The sequence below is a fragment of the Gymnodraco acuticeps genome, unplaced genomic scaffold (genome assembly GCF_902827175.1).
Source record: "Gymnodraco acuticeps unplaced genomic scaffold, fGymAcu1.1, whole genome shotgun sequence".
In the NCBI taxonomy this organism is placed as follows: Eukaryota; Metazoa; Chordata; class Actinopteri; order Perciformes; family Bathydraconidae; genus Gymnodraco; species Gymnodraco acuticeps.
This window is the reverse complement of record NW_022990441.1, coordinates 1,087,833-1,113,520: the sequence shown is the minus strand read 5'-3', so window position 1 is coordinate 1,113,520 and position 25,688 is coordinate 1,087,833. Positions and strand designations below refer to the sequence as shown.

General features: G+C 41.0%; 1 protein-coding gene across 1 annotated transcript; it reads right to left on the bottom strand.

Moving 5' to 3' along the window:
* Positions 1-4,574: 4,574 nt before the first annotated feature.
* Positions 4,575-13,031, bottom strand: LOC117552226 (limbic system-associated membrane protein-like). Its single transcript, XM_034225564.1, has 4 exons — positions 12,637-13,031; positions 9,257-9,401; positions 6,634-6,721; positions 4,575-4,579 (listed from the first exon to the last, which is right to left on the bottom strand). The coding sequence occupies exons 1-4, from the start codon at positions 12,663-12,665 to the stop codon at positions 4,575-4,577; spliced, it is 267 nt and encodes an 88-aa protein (XP_034081455.1). The 5' UTR covers positions 12,666-13,031.
* Positions 13,032-25,688: the final 12,657 nt, after the last annotated feature.

Below are 25,688 nucleotides of genomic sequence, written 5' to 3'. Positions count from 1 at the left end.
GAAACGGTTTTGAAAACTTTTGTCACGTAGTGATCGTCTTCTCAATAGAACATCTTTGATAATGTCTTCTGGCCAATCAGAGTCAAGATAACGGCGTGGTGTTGTTGCAGGAAGTCCCGACGGAGAATACTTTTGCTGTAGTACAGGCAGGGGCGTAGCTGGAAATTCTGGGCCCCATGAAAGAATCTATTTGTGGGCCCCCAATCCATGCGAGTGCGCGTTAGCACGCACGCTAAAACAAATTTGGCCATTTATTTATTGCATTGCACTAGCTTTTTTGCTGTAGCGGCCGGGTTGCTGCCTTTCTCAGCAGAGTGCTAAAGCCCTACCCGTTACACGCGCAAGTAATTCGAGGAGGCGCGAGTGACAAGTGTTGAGCTATTGGTGGGGACAATTCAGGATTCTTGGATACTGGTGGGGTCATGACCTTGCGTCCACCCCCTAAACGACACGATGAAACCCAACCCCGAAAACCCTGTTGAAGTTAATTAACTGTAATGGACTGCAAGAAATCAACATGCACTGACTATCGACTTTATCTTCTGTCTATTTAATTGAAAATTACACCCAATACAGGAATGAACAAACGAAAATTCTCAACATTCTTTGACTTATTAAATTAAGATTTGAACAACACAAGGACAAAAGTATAAATTAACTGAAGATTTGAACACAATTATAAAACAATAAACTCTCAGGACATGAACACACTTACAGCAAACAATGAAAAATGTAGTGCTAGAGGACTATGCATCAGATAGTAATTGTTCACAATGTGGGCTGTAGCCTGTCAGCTTACTATAGGGAAACATCCCACAATCCTGTCATAGACTGGATTTGTATCCCTAAATCCCGAACGCCAATCGCCGGACCTTCTTGGTGGCAACATCTTTTACGAGCTCTTTGAAATCAAGTGACAGAGCCAGCTTGCTTTCAATCGATAACATTGCAAGGCTGTTCAACCTCTCTTGCGACATGGTAGATCTTAAATAGCTCTTGATAAGTTTCAACTTACTAAATGATCTTTCACCACCAGCTACGGTAACTGGGAGCGTCAAGAAAATTCTGAGGGCAATGCAAACGTCTCCAAAAATGCTCTGGAGTTCCATCTTGTATATTGCATTCAGTAGATCAAGAGAGCTACAATCAGGGGGGAAAGTGGCAGAACATATTTTATTGAGATGCCTTATCTCACTCTCAAACTGATCTGTGAGATCCTGTGAGTATTTCTCCCTCAGTGGCTGACACACAGAAGCCATGACACTGTCACTCAACTTCCCAATTTTAAGTATGGCAGCAAATTCTTCAACAATATTTGCTGTTGTTTGGAACCGAGTGTCCAAGTCACTTATGATCTGGTCCATGGCAGTGAAAAACACAGTGTTACGGAATATTGTTTCTGGCCTATCCTCCTGACCTGTTCCTTCAGCAGTTTCATCATGAAAACCTCTTCCTCCTGCTCTCACGGCAAAGTTCTTTTTTGAAATGAGGTGGAACCTCCATTTCCTTAGCTACCATTGATGCCTCAGACAGAATAGCATCCCATCCATTTCTGAGAGTCTGCATCTCATCTCTTAGTGCAGCAACATTACCTGCCTCCACCTCTATTGAGATTTTCCCTGACTGGAGTATCACATTTCTGTCATCAATAGATTGCAATACTTTCACCCAAATGGTGAGAAGGACAATGGCATCAAATGACATGAGGTAGTTCCTCAGATCAACAGCTTCAGATCTGGCCTCACCTGTGAGACTGCATGAGCTCAGTATGGTAGCAAGGGCTTCAATGACACCAGGTAGGTGCTTTGCTACAGGTTTCACAGCATCAATTCTCGCACTCCAGCGAGTGTCAGATAGCCTAGGTACAGAGCAACCTGTTTTCTTTTTGTATTTAGACCAACGAGATGGACTGGCACTTACAAATGTGTAGAGGCGGTTAATGTAACCAAAAAAGTTGGACACTTCAGGGCTCGATTCTGTAGCATGCACGCCTACCAGATTCAACGTGTGGGAGGCACAAGGTGAGAAAGTAGCAAGATTATTCTTTTTCAGTATTTGGGCTTGGACTCCCTTGATTTTCCCTGACATATTCGCTCCATTATCATACCCTTGCCCCCTGCAATCACTAATGTCTATCCCTAGATCCAGAAGCACACTCTCCATCATGCCTGCTATTTCACATCCTGTTTTTCCGTTGAAATCTTTGAATTCAATAAATCTTTCAGTGATCTCCCATTCGCCTGTGTCTTCATTATAATGTACATTATCTTATGAGCACAACATTTTGCTCGGTGTGGGAAATGTCAGGCGTTGCATCACAAATGATTCCATAGTATATGGCATCCTCCCTTTCCATCAGAATGGTTTTTAAAACCAATTCAATAAACTCGTTCTGGATGTCTGGGCTCAGATAATGAGTTAGCTGGCTTCCTTTTTTGGATGTCCTGATTTTGTCTAAGTGGTCTTTCAAGAGTGGATCATATCGTGACAAAAGTCCTAGCGTACCTACAAAATGTCCATTGTGGACATCGCCCAAAGCATGCGTTTTACCTCGGAAAGCTAAATTCCTTGTTGCCAAGTGCAGAGTGACATCAAGGAGTCTCTGCAAGATAGCTTTGTTTTTCTCAATTTCAGACTGTAGCTCTCTCTGCAACTGATGATCAACGCCACATGCAGTCATAACCGAACACTGTAGGTGTTTCCATCGCAAATAACAGTCCCTGTGATTCCTACTTGTTTCATGGCTTGGGAATTTATCATACATGCGACGCCACTCGACGTCACACATCTTGTATGACTACTGTCACTACTCAAAGCACTAAGAGAGGGTATTTTTTGTTCCTTGGAGAAAAGAACACATGGTATGCAGAACAGTGCATTTGCACTTTCACTGTGAATCAACCAGTCCCTTTTCCCCTACCCTTATCTGCTTTGGTGTATTTCAAGTAATCTGGAAATCTCTTTCCCTTTGAATCATGTGGAAATTCTTGATCTGTTTCTCGCATTGCTAATTTATTTACAATAGTTGCCCTGTCCTTGTCACTCATCCTAGCTGGGAACAACCCTGGGTCAAGTGATAGCAGATCTTCTACCTCAGACACCACTACAGGTGGCTCAGTATCTGTGGCATCCTGTGTCGGAGCCTCACTTTGTCCCTGACATTGACTGTCCATAGCTGCTTCCTCCTCATCTGTGCTGCTTTCATGGTCCTCGACCTCTTCTTGTACTGGTACTTCTGCCTCTTCACCTCTGCTCTCCTCGTTGGCTGCCTTGCTCGAGGGCCCTGGCTCTAGAGTATCCATAGTGTACATAATTTATAAAATGCCCTATAATAGTAATAACACAGTACAGCTCGATCTATCTCTTAATTGTTATAATAATAATAATAATCATTTGTATAGATATTTTCCAATTGCTCAAATCTAGCTATAGCTACTGTAACAACCTCAATTTAATGTGCCAGTGGTCAATGGTATTGCAATTACTGGAAGAAGTAACTAAATGTGAATATTACCTAAAGTTGTATTCAATGCATGGTAAGCATATTTAAAATCTGTTTGTTAACCCCAAGCCCTGCTGCTTTACCTCCCTCTCCTTCAACTGGGAGCTGGCCTGAGGGAAGGGGTACTGATCCTGAAGCCGCATCTGTGCATTAGAGCAGATGTGATTAGCATGTAACATTATACAGGTTAGGTTAGCTAGCCATAGCAAAAGGGCATAGCTGCTGGATACAAATTCACTGGGCTCATCTACACTCATCTAATTTTTGATAGCAACAGGTAGCTAACGTCAGCCACAAAATGTTGGCCAAGCTGTTATGGGCTTCAAAACAAGTTCTGTGAATAAATACCTTTCTTGTGAAAATACTTGGTGACTAGCTGTCGACCTCTTTTATTATTTTCCTCTTGCTGACGTTTTTTCTTTCGTTTCTGAGCTCCTGATTCATGAGCTGTAGAGGACATTTTCCTGTCAGTCTGTTGAAGCTGCAAGCTGCTGGTGCGCTGCTGTGCTGCCTAGTTATAGTTGAAAGTGGGGTTGCAAGATTAGTAACTGGCAGGCAAGGGGTGGTTTGGAGTGGGTCAGGCACGACCACCTCCATGGCAGAATTTAATGAACACCTGTACGTGCAATTTCCTGCAATATAGAGCACAGAACTGTCTCAAAATCCTATGGGATCCTAAAGGATTCCTATAGGGTTCCAAAAACGTATAGAGATTCCTATAGCATTTTTTGACTAGGGATGTTATCCTACACTTTAAGCTGTCTGATATCCCATTACCTGTAACTCTTGGGTCTCTTTCTCACTTCCTCTGCCTCCTCCCTGAGTCTGCACATTCACCACATCATTCTACATTAAGGAGAGCAATACACTTATGAGTACACTGAACTGGTTTGAATACACAATCTTTATGCTACTCTGTAAAGAAAGGGAGAGGGGGGAATATATTATTCAAGTATTTGTGTCTTAATTTGTTATGTTATCCTACACTTTAAGCTGACTGATATAGCCATTACCTGTAACTCTTGTGTCTCTTTCTCTCCCTCCTCCCTGAGTCTGCACTGTCACCACCACATCATTCTACACAGGAGAGCAATACAGTATGAATACACTGAACTGGGTTGAATACATGATTTTTTCTTTTTTCTGCCATGTTCTACCTGGTTGGCTGGCTACACACACACACACACACACACACACACACACACACACACACACACACACACACACACACACACACACACACACACACACACACACACACACACACACACACACACACACACACACACACACACACACACACACACACACACACACACACACAGTGTGCAGGTTAGTTACAGTAGGAGATGGGCTTCTATCATATTATCTTCTATCATTCTATAATTCATTCTTCTTTTATTTTCATTTCAGGTAGTTGTACCTTAAGAGAATTGAAGGCTGGCATCTGTAAATGCAGATAGATATAAGTACTTTATTCTTATTTTATTATCATTATCATTATTTTCTTTCCAATTAAATGAAATCAGAAAATAAGTGGTATATGATGGAAAATATGAAAGTCAATGCTTGAAGGAAAATGGACTTCGGAAATCAGTTTTTTATTTACTGTTCTGTAAAAGTCTTGTCAAATTTAATGTTTTATGTTTTGTGTGGACCCCAGGAAGACTAGTTGTTGTCATGCAACAGCTACTGTAATGGGGATCCTAATAAACTCAAACTCTAATGGGCTTCGATCTACCAGGTAGCTAGCTAGTCAAACACACACACTGGTTGATGTTACTAGCTAGCTAGCAAACGTCAACTAACCGCTAGCTAACATAAAGAATGACCTGTAATTCAATGCAGCGAAAATGAAGAGAAGGTGATGATTATAAATGTGTTTTATTGTATTGAGTGGTAGAAGTAAAGACATGTCTAACATATTCTTTGTTTGAACAACTTACTGAAAAGGTCTGCCTCTGCCACCAATGACAGACTGGTCGCGGTGATTTACACTCAGCCTACCTGCATGGACTGCTGTGGGTGGGAGGCAGTTGATCAAACCATTGTGAGCGAAATGCGGGGGGGGGGGGGGTCACAATCTTTGGAAACTTAAAAACTCGCTATTAAGTGTCTATAATCAGCACAAGTTCTTTCATTGCGTATTATTAATTCGATTGAAATTACATACTTATGTTTACAGTGATATATTGGGGGGGACATATCATATTTTTCATATGATCAAAAAGTGGGGGTGCAAAAGCACACGTTTGCTCCCCCAAGGTCAATTGTGGGGATGCACCTGCTCTGCTTGCTCCATTGCTCAGGCGCCCATACCATGCAATGAATGAAGGGAGGGGTGCTCATTCTGTCAAACAGAGTAACAAGCACCGGTTTGTTTCTTTTGTGACGTTTTTTTTAATACAGGGAATTATACTTTTGAGTCATCTACATTAACTTACTTTAGGATAATAATAAAACCATATTAATAAAAAGATAATAATAGTGTTCTCTGGGCCCCCCTCGAATGGTGATTAATCATGATTAATTAATTTTTAAACTGTGATTAATCTGATTAAAAATGTTAATCGTTTGACAGCCCTAATATATATATATATATATATATATATATATATATATATATATATATAAATGCCACCCTCCAGGCCTATAAGATCAAACCCTGCAGCATCTTATCTCTCTTGCTCTCAACTTTCTGGCTGTCTCCATTCAGGAGGTAAAACTTTTTTTTTCTTTGAGATGGAAAATTACTGCTCAAGGCTTTTGAAGTGCACTCAAGATTAATTTGAACTGGAACAAGACATTATATTGCTGTAGGCGGCAGTTTGTGACATAGAGCAGTTTTTCCCTGACAATAAATATTCATATATTTTCCTTACAGGCACCTTAGAGGGACACATTTCAACGTTTAATAACAGAGTTTGGTGACGCTGCTGTTTGCTGCTTGTGTGCAGTTGGACAATGATGCGATTGACTCTTAATAAATATGACATAATCATTTCAAATTTGTTCTAGCTTCTGTTTGGAATATAATATATTGACACCATTTCCAAGTGTAAATCTGTACGGCTGGCGTGGATTGGTTGTGTGTTGTGTGCTGCTGGTGTCTACGTGTAGGTGCCACTTACCTTGTACAATGAGGTAGACCTGTGAGGTCTTGGGCTGCTGCTTCGTCTGTATGGAGCAGGTGTACGACCCCTCATCATAAACATCCACCTATACACAATCACAAATACAATATTGTTTTCATTAGTTTGAAAATATCTTATCATATGCCTGGCAGAGCATCTTATCCTCATTTATCTTCCTACATCAGGGGTAGGCAAGTAAGTTTGGCCGTGGGCCAATTTTTTGCTGAGCCGCAAGATGGCGGGCCAGAACATAATCAAAGCCTAATTCAAGAAATTGATTTTGGTAAGAGGGCGCAGCGCCCCTGTTCGCCCAATCCAGAGCCTTTGGCTAGACCCGCCCAAAGGGAGACTCGTCCTCTCTAGCCCCATTTCAGTCCCAAAGCCAGGGCTATTATCTGTATTTTAACAGACTTATTTTTTAAATTGAGATGTATTTATTGTTCTCTTCAAAGTTTATTTTTCTCTGAAATTGTAGGGAGGATGGTCCTCCCTTTCCTCAATGGATGAGACTCCACTGAGTAGAGTTATTAACTATAGGTAGCAGTGTTATTTAACATACTTTTATTCTGATAAGTATTGTCAAGTTCTCTGGGTTTTTGGCATTTATTTGAGTGTTTGCCCATTTGAGAGGCTTGAGGGGCAAAGGGGACGCATGGACAACTGGAATCCTTTTTCCTTTTCTTTATTTCAACTTTTCAAGGACACATTAGGATTCTTTCAGGTTGAAACCCTTTAAAAAATATCAAAGGACAAAATAAATCAATTACAGCAGTTTTGCTTTGCAATTTAATATATTATAACCTAAATTAATCAGTAACCAAGTATTTTACTCAAACTCAATGTATGTAATAGTTAAATAAGTACTTTAATTGACCTGGTTCCCCCCAACCACACATTTGCCATATGTGACCCGCTCTATCGAAATCAGTCGGAAGTCGCAACGGCTCATTTCAAAATAAACGTGGATTTGCGTAAAAAAATAGTTTTTCGGGGATCGGGTGTTTTGTTTGATTTTAAATAAACAAAGTCTTGGCTTTCAGAATATGGAACTTGTATTTCCAAAATCACACGATAAATACATGTTTGAAGCTTGTAAAGGGAAGATGACAGCTCTCCCTCGCCACTCTGCTCTTCCACAGCGCCGCTTCCCCTCCCTCCGCTGACATTATGAATGTAAGCTGATATTTCGGGACAGAATTTATTTTACCGGACAAATTTGAAACTTACCGGTCATGTTTCAATAATAATAATAATAATAATAAGAGTTGTGTTGTGTAGCAGAGTTTCCGTTAGCAGGTAATCACCGGACTAGGACCGGATATGCTGATGTTTAAAACTCAGTTAATGGGAGTCATTTTTATATTGCTTCAGTTTATAATCGTTACAGATCAAAACATTCAGATTCATTTTTCAATAAATGATTCCACTAACAACAAACAACATAATTATTACATTCAAACAAACTACTTGTAGTAGATGAAGTACATTATTCAAAAGTTTACATTAACTTTGAATAATAACACGGGAGAAACGGATCCTCTCTCCCTCCCTCTCTCTCTCTCCTGACAGCACGTTAGTTTCTCATGCAGCTCGCTAAACAGTGGGCGGGGCTTCAGGTGATTATACAGAGCTGCGTGTTTCCGTCAGACTCAGCAGCTGATCTGATCTCTCTCTCGCGTCCGGTTATACTTCACTCGCGTTTATGTCCATATCGATCAGATCCAGCTCTCCTGATCGGCCTTTTTAGAGAGCACTGATCAAACTATTAAGAGTGAATATCGGCCGATAATGACCGGCGGCCGATCGATCGGCCGCTAACGGAAACCCTGATGTGCGACTGTCGGTCCTATGTTGTAAAAAAAAAAAAAAAAAAATCTCAAAATAATATTTTATTTTTGATTCTCAAAATTACGGGCCAAATATTATTGCTGGCGGGCCAACAATGTCCTACATGTTACTTTTTCAAGATCCTACTCTATAATTTTTATTTTGACAAACATTCACAATATTCTCGAAATAAATATTTATGATTCTTCAGTGAAACAACGTTATACAGGAAAGTAGTCGAATTATCTCAATCAACTTTACAATATAATATGTTTTGATTATTATTAATTAATTCAACTTTAAGAAGTCAAAGCTTATAGACATGAGTAATGAATGATCATCATTACATAACAGATACGATCAGCATTTCAGCAGACCTCCCAGCATGGACAGTTTAGATGAGGTACTTAACCCTTTATGAAAACATGTATTATTTTTTAATAAGACTTGCTGAACTGATAATCAATGAAAACGATAACTTTAACATTCTGGGAGGATAATCTAATTTACTGTCTAGCAGAGGGTGCATACTGATACCAGTCTAACATTAGTTTATTTTCAAATGATTATTTATTGTTGTTAAAGCACAAAAAAGGGTTAAAATTAATAGATGAACATACAAAAAACAGATATGCTTATGAAGGTTATGTTTAATAATATTTAAATGTAATCCTAAGGAGGAGAAACAAATGGTTCTTTCCCATCTTTAAATGCAGCTGTTATTAAATCTAACGATGAAATCAAAGAATAAAAAAACCAAAACATTTTGGTCCGGTTTCTAGGTCAGTGTTACCTTCTGTATGCGCAGGCTGTACTCGAGCTGTCCTTTAGTCACCAGATCTACTCTGGGGTCCAGAGACCACTTGTCCTGGCCGGCATAGATGATGTTGGATCGATTGAGCCAGGCCACTTTGGACACTTTGTCATCCACATAACACCTGCAGGAACAAGAAGAACAAGTAGTGTTAAGGGAAGTTAAGTGAAATAAAAGCCGGGTTTACTTAAAAAAAGAAAGAAAATTACGTGACATCCTTCATTTCATAATATGTAAACTCAAAATCAAAGAGGATGTATAATTGTGTAGGAACTTATCTGCATCACAGTTCAGCTATGTTGTGGTTTAAACTGCTTAGTGTATTCCCTCAGTTAAGGTTAGTTAAGGTTTACAGACAACTTGGCGCACCTCTCATTCAGAGGTCTCAAAACAAGAGCTATGTCTTAACCTGTGTCTCTCTTCCTTCTTTCTCTCTCTGATAAATACATCTCCTTTAACAGTCAGCATATTCCTGTGGATGAGGAAGGACACCAGTATGCTGTTGTTTACTCCTTGTTGCAGACAGTCAGAACATTACTCCAAGAAAACTCGAGCTAAGACAACTCGCACAGGAGGCATGGTAGCCGGGCGTCTGCCTAATGAATAAATGTAAATGTGAGAAGACGTCGGAATCAATGAGAAGGGATATCAGCCATAATGCTAGCCGACAGTGGATGCGCCTCACATGCAAATTCTGGTGACTCCGGTAGACCAGGCTGTGCACATGGCTGTGGAGTGTGTTGGGCCACAATGGAGCAGATTTGGGAGGCAGAGGAGTGAGGCTGTCTCTGGCAGGTGACCCCGGGTGATGCACACAAGTGGTGGTGCAGTCACCCCTGCCTGTTACCCAGTGGGAGCTGGATGTCAGGTTTGTTGAAGGCTTGTACTCACAGCTTGAATCCCTGTTGATGTTCCTTCCCTTTGTGTGGAGCCCAGATAACTCACTGTATTTATTGACTCGCTTTGACATCTACACTCTACTTTCTTCCCTCAGAAGTGAACAGCTTTAAAGGGATTTCCCTTTTGTTTCAGATATCTTCAAAGCTTTAATTAAAATACTTTATAGTTATATGCATCCTAATCTTATGCAGACACATTTTCCTATATTGATGGAGAGCTAGTCTTTATGAACAACAATAAAATAACGATAACAGTTTGGACTCCAATGGACACATCGGAAATACTAAAATGGAGCCTGACTTACATTTTTTAAATCTTAGATTCAACCTCTGCAAATCACCCATGAAGGGTAGGCCCCTTTGGTGTAATCCAGAATGTGTCCTTGTATTCAAGTCAAAACATCGCTGCTTTTAAAGAAACAAACAACATATTTTTACCAACATTGAAAATGAGTACAAATATACACAGAACATGATGCTAAAATTGTCCTGCTAGATTCACAGGGACCTGAAGGAGAGCGGAACTTTGCCAGGCTTCCATTTGTTAATATTTATTTTGGATTCAACACCATGTAGCCTGTCATCCTCGCCAACAAACTGGTCACTCAAACACACTGAAAACCAACACAAGCTCACTACAAGGGTGTTTTCCTATCCCTCCTCCTGTTCATGCTCTATGGTGACTGTGAAAGCATCCATCCAAACTGCCAACTCATTAAATGTGCTGACTACACAGCGCTTCTCTCAGGCTCTGAGCAGGAACACGGTTCTTCTCTATGATTTTAACGTTAAATGGTGCAACAATACAATGCTGGATTTCAATTTCACTCAGAGGTGGTTGGTGGTTGATTTCAGGATGCAGTCCAGACAAGGAGTTGGATGGTGTGAATATCTTGGAATCATCTTTGACATTTGAGCAAAACACAGAAGCCTTATCAAGAAAGCAAACCTGCATCCACATGCTTTCAAGAACTGAATTCCAAAAACCCTTCTACAGTTCTTCAGCGAGTACATTCCATGTTTCTCCTTCACATGTTGGTTGCCATCACTCACTGTCATAACCAGAAACCGTCTCCATACCACAATTAACACCTGTTCCTAAAACTGGAGTGCACATTACGAAGCCTCATTACTAGCTACCACTGCGTGTGCCTCGCATGTTTTAATGTTGTGAGACTATGTGTGTCATCACAGCGTTAATTTGGCTCTCTGTTGAAAGATGCTGTCACCTCAACAGCGCGCAAGATTCACAGTCACGGAATTTAACAGGTTTGTAGTTCAGATCAAAATGTAGAGCCAGTGCAAAGGTGAGCATGGCAGTGGTGCATATAAGTAAACGGAAAGGTAATGAGGAAAGGACCTACAATTTATGCCATGGCCTGAATTGGTATTGCGGGTGGCCTCTAGGTCTGTGAGCAGCAGGGAAAAGCCCATGACATCATGTAGGATAACACCCGTAATCTCCACCCACAGATCCAGATGCCTTCTTTCGTGGTGTAGCCTACGCAGTTTCTCTAGAAATGGGCACAGAGCTCTGTTCATTCCATAAGACCTCCGCTGGACTAAGGATCTCAAGAACAATAATTAGCTCTATCTGGATCTGCCATGTAGTCTTTTCCCCTACTTATTATTTAATTTATCATTATTCTTTTTAATAACGACCTACTTACTTTTTAAATATAACTGTACTATCAGCTCAACACTGTTCCATACAGCTATTTGCTTATAATTGTCTATAATTACTCAAGCCTAAAATGGGTTCGCTTTCTTGGATTTATGACGTTTATTGGATAAGGTGAATTGGAAGAGCCAGATGACCGACATGTATTCAGTCCAGTCTATGACACTGTCCTGCAGTGTGGGACAAGGGGTCAACATTGCATTTGTATACACTTTCCCTCTAAACCAGTGTTTGCATATTTTCTTTATTGTAAGATCCCTCTTGTACTAAAAGGGTTTTAACATTACCAGATTGTTTGTTATATAATTGTACGATGAAGCTGTTTTTAATTAGATTCATAACAAATCAATTGCTCACTTTGTGTAAAAGTTCTAATGCTGGGATTGATCATTCCACAACTCATTAGCGACAAAGCCCTACATTTGTGAAACACAAAGTGACAAGTTTAACAGCTTTTAGGGGATGGCAGTGAATCACTAAACTGTCCAGGCTGACTGTACGGCTGCATCTTGTTGGTTTTCAATGAGCTTGCTTCCTTTCTCCCCTTATTATCTCCTGTCTCCCACCGTGAAGTAAATGGGAGGAGGTTAAAAAACGAAAGCACGTACGTGAAGGACAGAGAGAGGAGACGTGAACAGAATCATGACACCAGTTTCCTTTGGTTGTCTCTTTCACAAACATACATTATACTTAATAAAGCATTTTGATCGTTTACATTTCTTAATATTATGTATTAAACAGAATTGCGTTGCTAGGCAACAGCATGGGTCCATTCTTACTTCCTGTCAGCTGATGCATTCGCTGACATCAGCAAATGGAACCTTCAGATTGATGACATCATCTTTGCCTTGATGCTTTAGAAGTTTGCAGGTCTCAGCTGTGACGGTGAATTCATCAGAGCATCAGAGCATCAGTCAGAAGGCAGAAGGAACTGTTCCAGCTAGTGTCAGATCATTGCAGAAATAGGTTTTGTAGCAAGCTAACATTAGGTAGACTTGCACGTCTATTTTAACGAGATAATCTAAGTGAACTCCATTTTTGTGGCTTTAATTCAGTTGAACAATTATATTCAGTTTGCTTAACAACAGGTCATTTCATCACCGCAGTAGAGATGGAGATGAACAATAGAGATGAGATGGAAGTCAAGCTCGAGATTCTGCAAAAAGAAAATCAGGAAATCAAGATGTTGCTGGAGCAGGAAAGGACTTTAAGGAATAAGCTTGAGATTGAAGGCGCTAAGAAGAAGGAAGCGATGCTGAAAGCATATACAGAGAATGCAGCTGAGCTATCTGGGCAAAATGTGAACGTGAAAGCCCAGAAAATTGAGCACAACGTCTTGCGCGTCAACAATGAGGACCTGAACATGAAATACGGAATGCTCCAGAGGTCACACAAGAAGGTCGAAGCAGAGATGGCTGCCTTGAGAAAGGCAAACCAGGAACTCAAACAACTGAAAGAACCCTGTGTTGAAGAGAACGCTGTAGAGATAGCTTCTTTGCGTGAGAGAAACCAGGAACTCCAACAACAGAAGGAGCGTTGTCTTGAGGAGAAATCTGTAGAGATAGCTGCTTTGCGGGAGAGAAACCAGGAACTCCAACAACAGAAGGAGCGTTGTCTTGAGGAGAAAACTGTCAAGATAGCTGCTTTGTGTGAGAGAAACCAGGAACTCCAACAACAGAAGGAGCGTTGTCTTGAGGAGAAATCTGTAGAGATAGCTGCTTTGTGTGAGAGAAACCAGGAACTCCATTTACAAAAGGAACGTTATGTTGAGGAGAAATCTGTAGAGATAGCTGCTTTGTGTGAGAGAAACCAGGAACTCCATTTACAAAAGGAACGTTATGTTGAGGAGAAGGATGCAGAGATAGCTGCTTTGCTGAAGGAAAACCAAACACTGAAACAAGAGAAGGAGCATTGTGTGGAGAAGGAGGCGAAGGTGGACAAGAAGGAAAATGAGGTGAAGGTGGAACCAGAAGTGAGGCACAATGTTAAAATGAATGCCCTGAAAATTGAGCAGAAAGTTTTGCGCGGAAACTATGAGGAACTGAACATGAAATATGAAAAGCTCCTCAAGATGCATCATAATGACAAAGCAGAGGATCTCAAACAACTGGAAGAACCCTGTGTTGAGGAGAAGGATGCAGAGATAGCTGCCTTGCAAAAGACAAACCAGGAACTCAAACAAGAGAAGTTGCGTTGTGTTGAGGTGAAAAATGCAGAGATAGTAGTTTTGCATGAGAGAAACCACGAACTGGAAGAACAGAAGGAACACTTTGTTGAGGAGAAGGATTCAGAGATAGTCACTTTGCATGAGAGAAATCACGAACTGGAACAACAGAAGGAACGTTTTGTTGAGGAGAAGGATGCAGAGATAGTCACTTTGCATGAGAGAAATCACGAACTGGAACAACAGAAGGAACGCTTTGTTGAGGAGAAGGATTCAGAGATAGTCACTTTGCATGAGAGACACCACGAACTGGAACAACAGAAGGAACGTTTTGTTGAGGAGAAGGATGCAGAGATAGTCACTTTGCATGAGAGAAACCACGAACTGGAACAACAGAAGGAACGCTTTGTTGAGGAGAAGGATTCAGAGATAGTCACTTTGCATGAGAGAAATCACGAACTGGAACAACAGAAGGAACGCATTTTTGTTGAGAAGGATTCAGAGATAATGACTTTGCTTGAGAGAATCCGTGAACTCCAACAAGTGAAAGAACGTTGTGTTCAGGAGATAGCCGCCTTGAAAACACCATGGTGGAGAAGATTCATTAATTTCCTTTCTAGTATCGTCCCAGATGTCCCCGACGACTACCAAGAAGGCAGCCTTGACAATGAAACTTTAGAAAACATGATAAACAACAACAGATTTTAGTAAGACATAAAAACATTTCCAGAACAGACTAAAGCTCAAAATGAGTGAGCAATAACATATAATAACATTCAGTCAGGATATATATTTAAACAGTTAACATTTATAAGATCAATTTATTAAACATCAACAAAGGTTCCAGAAGATACTTAAGCGGCTAGAGTATCATTAGTATAGTATAGTATAGTAGTAGTAGTAGTAGTAGTAGTAGTAATAGTATCGTTTTTTTTAGGCTAGAGTCTAGCCTCTAGGGGCAAAACAATTACCTTCATTTTAAAATTCCTTCGCTTCTAGCACTCCTAAAAAACAGGAAAAGGGTAGCAAAATAAAGATCTGGTTAAATTTAAAAGGTCACCCAGAACATACTGTAGGCGATTTCAAGCCATTACAGTTAAAAAAAAACCCTGATCCATTACGCATACAAATAAATCCAGTAGAGACTTAAGCGGCTAGAGTATCGTTAGTATAGTATAGTAGTATACCCTAGATAACAACCTGTCCTTCACTGCAAACATAGCTGCCACAACCCGTTGCTGCAGATACACGCTTTACAACATCAGGAAGATACGTCCCCAGCTGACACAGAAAGCGACGCAGGTTCTGGTCCAGGCTCTCGTCATCTCACGCCTAGACTACTGCAACTCCCTCCTGGCTGGTCTACCTGCATGTGCCATCCGACCTCTGCAGCTCATCCAGAATGCAGCGGCTCGTCTGGTCTTCAACCTTCCTAAATTTTCCCACACCACTCCGCTCCTCCGCTCCCTTCACTGGCTTCCGGTAACTCCTAGAATCCACTTCAAGACACTGGTACTTGCTTACCATGCTGCGAATGGATCTGGCCCTTCGTACATCCAGGACATGGTTAAACCGTACACGCCAGCGCGTGCACTACGCTCTGCATCAGCCAAACGACTCGCTGCGCCCTCGCTGCGAGGGGGACCCAAGTTCCCATCGGCAAAAACACGTGGGTTTGCTGTCCTGGCTCCAGGGTGGTGGAATGAGCTCCCCATTGACATCAGGATAGCAGATAGCTTGCACATCTTCCGGCGCAGACTGAAAACTCATCTCTTTCGACTCCACTTCGAGCGATAGAACTATTAACAAAGCACTTATATACTAATAAAGGACTGGCTTATCTAAAGCCAGTTGAGTAGCACTTGAAATGTTTTGGCTCTATGAAACCTGATGTACTTATATGATTCTGTTTTCTTCAAGGTTGTGTCTTCCTGGTCGAATGTGTAAGTCGCTTTGGATAAAAGCGTCAGCTAAATGCAATGTAATGTAATGTAGTAGTAATAGTAGTAGTAGTAGTAGTAATATTATAGTTTTTTTTAGGCTAGAGTCTAGCCTCTAGGGGCAAAACAATTACCTTCATTTTAAAATTCCTTCGCTTCTAGCACTCCTAAAAAACAGGAAAAGGTTAGCAAAATAAAGATCTGGTTAAATTTAAAAGGTCACCCAGAACATACTGTAGGCGATTTCAAGCCATTACAGTTAAAAAAAAAAACCCTGATCCATTACGCATACAAATAAATCCAGTAGACACTTAAGCGGCTAGAGTATTGTTAGTATAGTAGTAGTAATAGTAGTAGTAGTAGTAGTAGTAGTAGTAGTAATAGTATAGATTTTTTTAGGCTAAAGTCTAGCCTCTAGGGGCAAAACAATTACCTTCATTTTAAAATTCCTTCGCTTCTAGCACTCCTAAAAAACAGGAAAAGGGTAGCAAAATAAAGATCTGGTTCAATTTAAAAGGTCACCCAGAACATACTGTAGGCGATTTCAAGCCATTACAGTTAAAAAAAAACCTGATCCATTACGCATACAAATAAATCCAGTAGAGACTTAAACTCACAGTGATTGTGCAGTATTGCCCTCTAGAGAAGAACAACATCTAGTTAGATTCAGTCTTTACATCCATTACAAAATGTCATCTGTGGAAGCCGTGGCGCTGTAAAAAGCACGACCAATCATCTGAGCCGGCCCGGCAAAAATAACTGGATGGCCTACCTGCCTGTCAGCCTTCCATCTGTGCACAAACTTATCTTGTGCCCTCATTGGTCATGTGCGCGTTCGTGTGTGTTGGAGGAGGGGCTCTGTGAGGAAGTGGCAGATTTTTTCCGGCTGTGTATTTTCAAATTCTAGCGCATTCTAGCTGGTTTCTCCAAAATTACCTACCCCACCTTTAACAGCTATTAGATCTGGTTAAAAAAAAAAAAGATTCGTTAAATATAGAAATAGTTTCCAGAAGAGTCTCAGTGTGATGTGCAGTTTTAGCCACTAGGGGCAAAAAAATAACCTTAATTCAAAAAAACTAAAACAATTCCTTAGCTTCTATCACCCCTAAATAACAGGAACATTTCAGGATATATATTTAAACAGTTAACATTTATTAGATCTGTTTAAACATTAACCTGTTAAGCAACATTTTCACAAAACTGTGTCTCAGGGCTTCTTAACATTTGACAACCTATTAATGTGTCATACCCACTTAACGGGAAGACACTCAGCTAACTGACGATATGAACCATTTCTACCGAAACAAAACACAACTCTAACACCAAGCGTATGAATTAGCACTAAGCGAAAGAGTGCTAACGCACTTAACTCACGGTAGAAATATGTTATACTTCATCGAATCTGCACAAACATATCATAAGCTGAGATTCCACAGATTCCAATGATATAAGTATCATCACTGTGTATGAGAGCTTCCGGTTTTGGACATGCTGGCTGCGCATCACTCTCATTCACCAATGGTAATGTTTAGATGGATTTAGGAACTTCCTCTCGATTCTATTGGCTCTAACGGTTCAAAAGAGGTGTCAAACACCAACATCGACCAATGGGTTCCAGAGATATGGCAAATACACCCAAATGACCCCATACTGTAGGTGGGTTTTCTTTTTCTAAATCTCTCTAAAAAGGTCAAATTTCACTTGTTTTGCATCAATCTTGATACAGGGTACTTATTATATGTTATAGTCTGGATTCCTAAAGCTTTTTGTCTCCAATCCCATAATTCAAGGGTGGTTTTCACCCCCTTCTACCTCACACAATTACTGCAACTCCGCACACCCCCGAAGCACAACACCCGGTCAGCTACAAGCATCCTGTTAAGCCCCTGTCACACTGTCCCGAAATGTACACCCGATGGACACACGAATATTGAATTGTGAATTTCGCACGATGATGGCCCCGAACCACACACAAAGGCAACATTTACATTACATTTAAAGACATACAACTGCAACGAAAGTAACACAAACAATTATGTTACAGTACTATGATACTGTACTGATATCTTCAGACTTTGTTCTTTACTTTCTCCATCTTTATATGTAGAAGATATTACGTTTTCTCCGTCATGTTGTTGTTTCCATAGCAACAACAACTTCCTGTCAACTCGCCTTCAAAATAATATATTATATCCTTTTCAGTTTCACAGAACACAAATTGGGTTATTTACATAATATGTTTACATGATTTTGTTGTGCAATAAAACAACCAGATGGACACACGATAAAGGAAATGTTCAAATTCGGCTCTGATCGTAGCAACATCGGGCCATTCGTGAGGGCATCTTAAGCCTTCGCATGACCGCCGGTGGAGTTTCTCAGGCTCCGGTGTTACCGTTTAACTGGTTACACCGGGGAACTCGTTACGTTACGTTAACGGTAGGAATGGGGCCTGTACTTTGAGGAGCCATTGTCGAATAACCAGGAAATACACATTTCGATCGCTTCTTTTGTTGTTTACATTTATCTTTTGGTATATTTGGCTCCATGGGAACACTTTGATGCACATTCAGTACCAGTGTGTGAGGTTGTGGTTGGGATGCCGATATCCGGACGCGTAGCTACAGCGAGGACTACAAAATGACAATGCGGTGACTGGGGATGTCTGTTCAAAACATTGCAAACGTGAATAAATCATTTCAAATATGTATTTTTCTCCGACTTTCATTTGTACATCGTTGTTAATGTGATGTTTAGTAGCTTTGATAGCTGTCCATACCTCCAGACAGCCTAAAAATAAGACACAAGTTGTTTACTCACAGCCCGAATGCAGCATCGAGATCCGTGGCCAGCTGTGATCCTCTCCGATTAACTTGTGACAGGACTTCTTTAGCTATTCTCCAGCGAAAAAGGTTTTTATTAAATACCTCCATTCCTCTCATCACAACAAGACTCTACACTGTGCAGAAAAAAAACAACATAAATGAAAATAACCATACGGAGCAGGAGGATGCTGGCAGGTGTGGTACAGGGTGTGGCAACGCAGGTGGTGATGGTAGGAGCACAAGGAGCTGTGCCTCGGAGGACAGCGTTGGTGGCGGCCGCCTTGATGAGTCAAGGCTTGGGCTCGCTAACTCAGCCCCGGGGTTTGCCGAGGTCAAGCTTGTGACATTAAGGCGTGCTGCTGCAACGGCAGGTGCAGGGTCGCCAGCAGTACCATCGACTGCAGTTATTTCATCGCTATTTCGTTTTAATAAATCCTTAGACCTTTTAAGCCAATTTCTGATGTCCATTTTGTAATTCAAACAGAAATGGGAGTCTACAGAATGCACAATAAACAAATCCATAACAGTTCACCGTTTATTTATAATTTAAAAAATATATATATATATATATATATTCTTTTAAAGTTTTAAATAATAAAAAACGTGTTTATTTGGGGAGGGCAGGAATATCAAATGGGAGGGCCTGGCCCTCCCTGGCCCTCCCACGGCGCCGGGTATGAGCAGCCTGTGAGTATGAACAGTGTGTATGAATATGCTAAGATATATAAAGTATGAAAACGGTAAGCAGTGCAAGTATAGTATAAAATATATAGATATTAATTTCATGATAAACATTGTGGAACGGTGATGAAAAATGTGAACGGAAGGGGCGACGTAAAACTGACATAAAACAACAACAAACTTTTGCCGAGCCAATTGGAGAGTTTCATCAGCAGCACGTGGTAAAAACCACCAATGAGCGCTCAGCTCGAGATACCAGCGAGTCGTTTCCCATCAAGCATTTCGCTTCCGCAGCCCGTGGAGAGGAACTGCGCCGATTCGCCGCGCCTCGCTCTTAAGGCTGCGGGCGTCTTTGTCCCGCGAGATTTCAACGTCTCATGTAGGCGAGCCTCCAGAGCAAGTCGGACAAAATTACCAACCATCATGCAACGCACTAGCAAGACGTTGATCGCTATTGCGCAGGTCTGCGCAGGTCTCGCTTGTCTCAAACAAGCCTACTTGCTTTCAAACAGAACACAGGGGAAAACAAACTTAGCGGGAGTGTTTACGTGTTCAGCGTAATGACGTACAACGGCCTCGACCATTTCTGTAGTCCTATTCAGCCACTCGGTAACAACCATCGTTTTTCAGACTCTTCAAACTCTTCAAAAATCACCAGTGGGGTCACTGCTGATGTATTTAATGTTGTAGAACAAAACGTGATTTATCTCTTAAATTTGTGTCAACCACAGACCTTATTTCGAGCTATTTTCCAAAACCCTATGGAGAAAATGCATTGCTTTTTGACAAAGGAACCGGAAGTGCTAAAAATGCTAACTTACTTCCGGGTTTTAGGACGCGTCACTGCGGTTCTCACGAATATTTATTGTTGTATATAAATGTACAAAAAATGGGCATTTAAACTGCTTTTTATTAATTCAAAGACGGCTCTGAATTAATAATCAAATATGTTTCCTTTCTTTACTACTGGATGAAATTACAAAATGTACCCATCATTCCTCATGCTAGTATAGCCACATAAAAGTATCAAACCACCTGTTAAAATGCACCAGAATACAGGAAATCTATTTTTTTTTTCGTGGTGAGGGACCCCCACAACCCCCGTTAAAAATGTCCCCCCCACATTCAGGATGCTTCCTACGACCATGTCATTTACTTACTGGTTTCATTTAATGCAATGTTATTCTTTTACAATTTAGGTCATCTTGAATGCAGGACTATATTACACTGTATTTTTTTTTACTTTAAAGTATCTTAATTATTGTACTACCACTAATTCCCACAAACCCGAATACATCACTGTAATGAATGTTCCAATTTCCCATCTGCACTTGAACATCACGCATAACTTTCGTTGTCTTCACTGACAAGGGGTAAACGAAACTGAAACGTAGCACAGCTGATTGAGTTGCACAAGAAGTTCATTTATGGATTTCGATGCAGGCTCATAAGATAATGATTAAACACAAGATAAAGTCAATGTAATTGTCTTGAAAGATGAAGAACCATCAGATATTCCTCATCTCCTCAAAATATATTCAATTTAGATAAAAAATGTCATGATGAAAAACACTTATCAAAAACACGTTTTTACTTAAGTACTAACTGTCTAAGTTTTTATTATTTGATGGGCTAATACATGGCTATTTCTTGTTATGTCGAGATTCTGCAGCCTACCTGTTGTTCTCCTGCTGTCGGAGGTATCAGTATGACCAGTGCTTGAATTGGAATGAAAAAGGTGCCAGTACTCTAAAATCAGCAACTTTTTCAAGTCAATTTTATATATACAGCCCACAAACAAGAATTTGGCTACTATAATGCTGGTGGGTTTGTCTCTTTACTACTGTATATTTTAGAAAGGTTCACTGTACTTAACATTTTTTATGATAGGCAGCGGATATGGCTAAAGCTCAGTAAGGTCAATATTAACTGAAAATATAGCAATCAAAGTCTAGATCTTCTGCTGAAGACACATGAAGCAGAGACCTTTCAGGTGAGAGCCCCTCTGGTGGTGTTCAACATTAATGACAAGGAAACAAAGCTCTGGTCAGAAGCATTTTTTATAAAAAGCTTTAACAAAATTAAGTATTTCTGTACATTTTGAATGCAATCTAACTTTCCAACTCAGAAAACGAAAAACGAAAAAGTGCCAAAAGTCTTCTCACATGGCTGAGCTGCTTTGCAATATACTTCACCACTGAAGAATACAAATATGTATAAAGTAAACTATGATGCAATCTAACTTTCCAACTCAGAAAAATGATAAAGAGCATGAACAAAGAACATGTAAAAACAAATGCAAAATTTGCACAATCTAAAATGAGAAACTGTAACTGCAAGTAACAAAGTCTGAGCCATGGTAAAGAGTTACATTGAACACCAAGCTGATCAGATAACTCCCTGGTTGGTCTGAAGTCCTTCTATCTCCAGGATCTGTACAAATCGGCACATTATGCCAAAAGTCTTCTCACTGGGTGAGCTGCTTTGCAATATACTTCACATTGTTAGAAAAGGCTCCAGAAGGCCTTGGGGACATCAGTATCAGGGGCTGGAGCTGGACAGGCTCTTTCATCAGCACTTCTCCTTCCCTTTGCCAGCCAGGACCTCACATACTGTTCCGGATTGAACTGTCCTAGTGATGGTCCATTACATTTAATGAAAACCAGGCTGGACAGTCGGCTGACAGAGAGAGCATTCCTTTTTGCAGTAAGGATATCGTTCATGCAGCTGAATGCCCGCTCACACTCACTAGTGGAGACAGCGATGGTTCGGACTGCTTTCAGTAGAGGCTCCATGGCAGCAGGTGTACGGGATGCCCTGGTTTCCTTGTATTCGCGAAAGCCCTGAACAGTCTCTCTTCTGTCCACTTTCAGCACTTCGCACAAACGTAGCACCTCTACGTCCCCATACTGTACGTCTAACTCCTCTTCAGGCCAACTTCCAGGATGGATAACTTTCATGTCCTGGATTAGCTGATTGTCCCGGGCCTCCCGGCCATGTAATGGGATTTCTCTTGTGCTGACATGAGAGGAGGTTGTGGAAGTCATTCTGTGTCTCAGATTCTCTACCATACTGCGGAAAAACTGACCTGCATGAATCTGTACAAGCCTGCCATTCTCACGCAGGGTAACACCCTTGAAGGACTTCTCAGCTAGAGCTGTATGAACTGTAGTCATGTGTGGGCCAGGCATGGTGACCATGGATTCAAAAACTCGTATTTCTCGAGTTAAGAGCCTATCTGCTGTAGGCAGTGTCATCTCTCTTTTTTGGAGTTGCCGAGAGAGGTCGCTGAGCTCTGTGAGCGCATCGTACATCAGTCCCAGATTGCTGACAAACGTTGCAGATGTGAGCACATCATCCAGGCCCTTGTACTTTGCTCTGTCTCTGGAATCCCTGCTCGTGTCGTTTGCAGCATTTGTGAAGTGATCATGAAGCACTCGGTAGTTTTCCCAGACTGCTCTGACGCTCCTTTCACTTGAAGCCACCCAGCGGATGGACAAAACACGCCCTATCACCAGGAGACGCTGTCCGACTGCTTGCGCACACTGCGCTAACTGCCTCTGATTTTTGGGGGAGGCATGGAACAAGGAATAGAGTTTGTCAAAAAAGATCTGGAAATTATTGAGCCCTGAGACCTCCTTGACCACATCCCCAACTGCCAGCTCTAGACGATGATTGGAGCAGTGCCACACAAACAGGCTTGGGAATTTACTACATAACTGGGTAGCAACGCCTGTTCTCTTCTCTAGCATGACTGAAGCCCCATCACATGCAAAAGAAACGAAACACTGACCTAAAAAGTCCTCGTTAAAATCTCTTCCAAGACACTCCATTAACGCCTTTGTGATGTCATCAGCCGTTGTTCCATCCAACTCGATCAGCTCCCAAAAAAACGTTTCGGGCTCAGCATCAGCTAATGCTGAGCATAGACACACAACAAGCACCGTTTTACCACTAATAGTGGTAGATTCATCGACCAAAACACAGAGTTTTCTTTGGTTTTCTGTAATGTCTTTTGCCATTTTTTTCTTCAGCTCATGAGCTATGTGGTCGATGATTTCGCCACAGGTTTTATTGGAGTGCAAAACCCTGCCCACGTTCAGCCCATTCAGTTTCTGTACATTCAAATCAATTGGCATGTCTGTGAATGGCCGGCTATGTTTGCCAATTTGATATGCCGTTCGAAAAACTCTGATAGTGGTGTCTAATTCAGATTTATGCATAGACTGCACTTGATGTTGAATAGTTTCACGTGAAGCAGATGTAAGGATGTCAGCAGCTTCTACATGGACTTGTGATTCTTTATGTTCTTTGATTTTTTTTCTCAGGCTAGCTTGTTTGCCCTTGTCAACACCGAAATGAGACACTGCACACTCACCCCATTCAGTTGACAGTTTCAGTCCTTGTCCAGTGTGTATTCCCAAAGATTTGACATCTCTGCATATCCGACATCCTAGCTTCTTATCTTTAAGAAGGAGCCATGCATTGGTCTTGCAAAAATATTGCACCTGGTTCGTTGTCCAGCAGTCAGGTGCATCGCTTTGCCCGGTGTTGGTGGTGGCAGTTGCGCCAGCAGCAGCTAACGTTAGAGGCTCTGGAGGAGGCGGCGGAGCTAGTGCTAATGCACTAGAACTTGGAGCAGGAGGATCAACCAAAGAAAGCTCCCCATCAGACACAATTTCCAACACAGGCACAGCATTCTCTGTATTTGAAGTTTCTTCCGGCGACAACCGCTGTCTTTTTGCACTTTTATTAATCCACGCTAACATTTTAGAAATGCTAATTTGTGACGTGACTTGCTTTCCTTCTCTCGGGGGCGTGCCTGCTCTGTTCTATCACTCTACATAGCCACCCACTGGGTGGGAGTTGCACTGCATAAACACAACACACGTGCATCTAGGTATGTAAATTGTAAAGCATTAAAACATGGTTTTACTAACAGTTTTCAGTATGTTGTTACTTCGGCATTATTATTATTATTATTATTATTATTTTGAAACGTGTATCACTATTAAATCACGGTCAAATAGGTTAATTTTGACATAGTCGTTTCCACCACAGTATTTACATGGAGAAGATAAGCCCCGCCCCCTCTCCAGCACGTTCTGTTTGAATGACAGGAGTAAACAGCTGACAGCCGCTGTGAAACTCCAGCGGTTAGAGCGATGAGAATGTCCGTTCGGCACCTCATGACGCATCTACTGAGTACCGGGCGGCTGTATATATATATATGGATGTATAATAAGAACGGCGGGAGAGTGTTGAGTACTGGCACGGTGCATGAGTACCGGAGTACCGCCAGCATGCCGGTACTGAGCAAGAAGTGCCGGTACTCCATGGGTCAGAACCAGAAGTGCCGGTACTGCGTACCGGTGAGTACCGGCCCAATTCCAGCACTGAAAGAAAGAGAAGCAAAAATGCATATTTACTATTGTCATACTGTATGACAATAGCAAATATGCATTTTTGCTTCTCTTTCTGCGGGTTAATTAAGTAGGCTTGCTTAAAAAGTCTAGCACGTTAACTAAGTTTGTAACTAGCTTAAATATGTCATTTATTTTTCCAACAAAACAAGCAAAAGACAATTTAATAGAAACAATGATGTAAGTTGTCTAATTTACGAGCCTGCCAATAAGACAGGAAGGTAGCATGAGAGACACCAGTTACCAGAAGAGATCTCTTATCTTTTAAAAGTCATGTTGACCGAAATGCTGAAACATAATGTAGCAAAATATAACTAGGTATATCTGCAAAAGGAATAAGTGGATTTTTTTATGTTTAGGGTGTTCCGACCAAATTGATTAGGTTCTTGTGTTGTTTTTTGTCTGACATAAATGGCAGAAATTCTTACAAAAAACTAAAATGTGGACCTTTTAAATACAGAAACAGAGATATAAACAAGGCATTCATTAAACATTTTATTATTACATAGATATTTGTCAAAATTATAGTGTGAATTAAACAGACTCCTGTTTGGTTTAGTTTCACAGAAATGAAATGAAACTTAAATGCTGGGTGAGGTCATCATTATTGGCTCAGACCAGCTGAAACTGAAACAATGCTGCCAAGCTTCCCCAAAAGGGTAGCACCTGTACTTTTTTTATTTATACATACAAGTATACACATACTGTAGTGTATACACACAATCAGTTTGTTTGCCATTACATTAGTATTATAAATACATTGATTAAAAAACACAGAGAGTGAAGAACTCCACATTC

Bases quoted from the DNA above. Each gene is read 5' to 3' on its own strand.
- LOC117552226 (XM_034225564.1), bottom strand. From the start codon at position 12,665: ATGTCAGCGAATGCATCAGCTGACAGGAA. The intron at 9,402-12,636 runs GTAAGAATGGAC...TTGTTCCTGCAG, and splicing joins AATGCATCAGCTGACAGGAA to GTGTTATGTGGATGACAAAG. The intron at 6,722-9,256 runs GTAACACTGACC...GATTGTGTATAG, and splicing joins ACAGCCTGCGCATACAGAAG to GTGGATGTTTATGATGAGGG.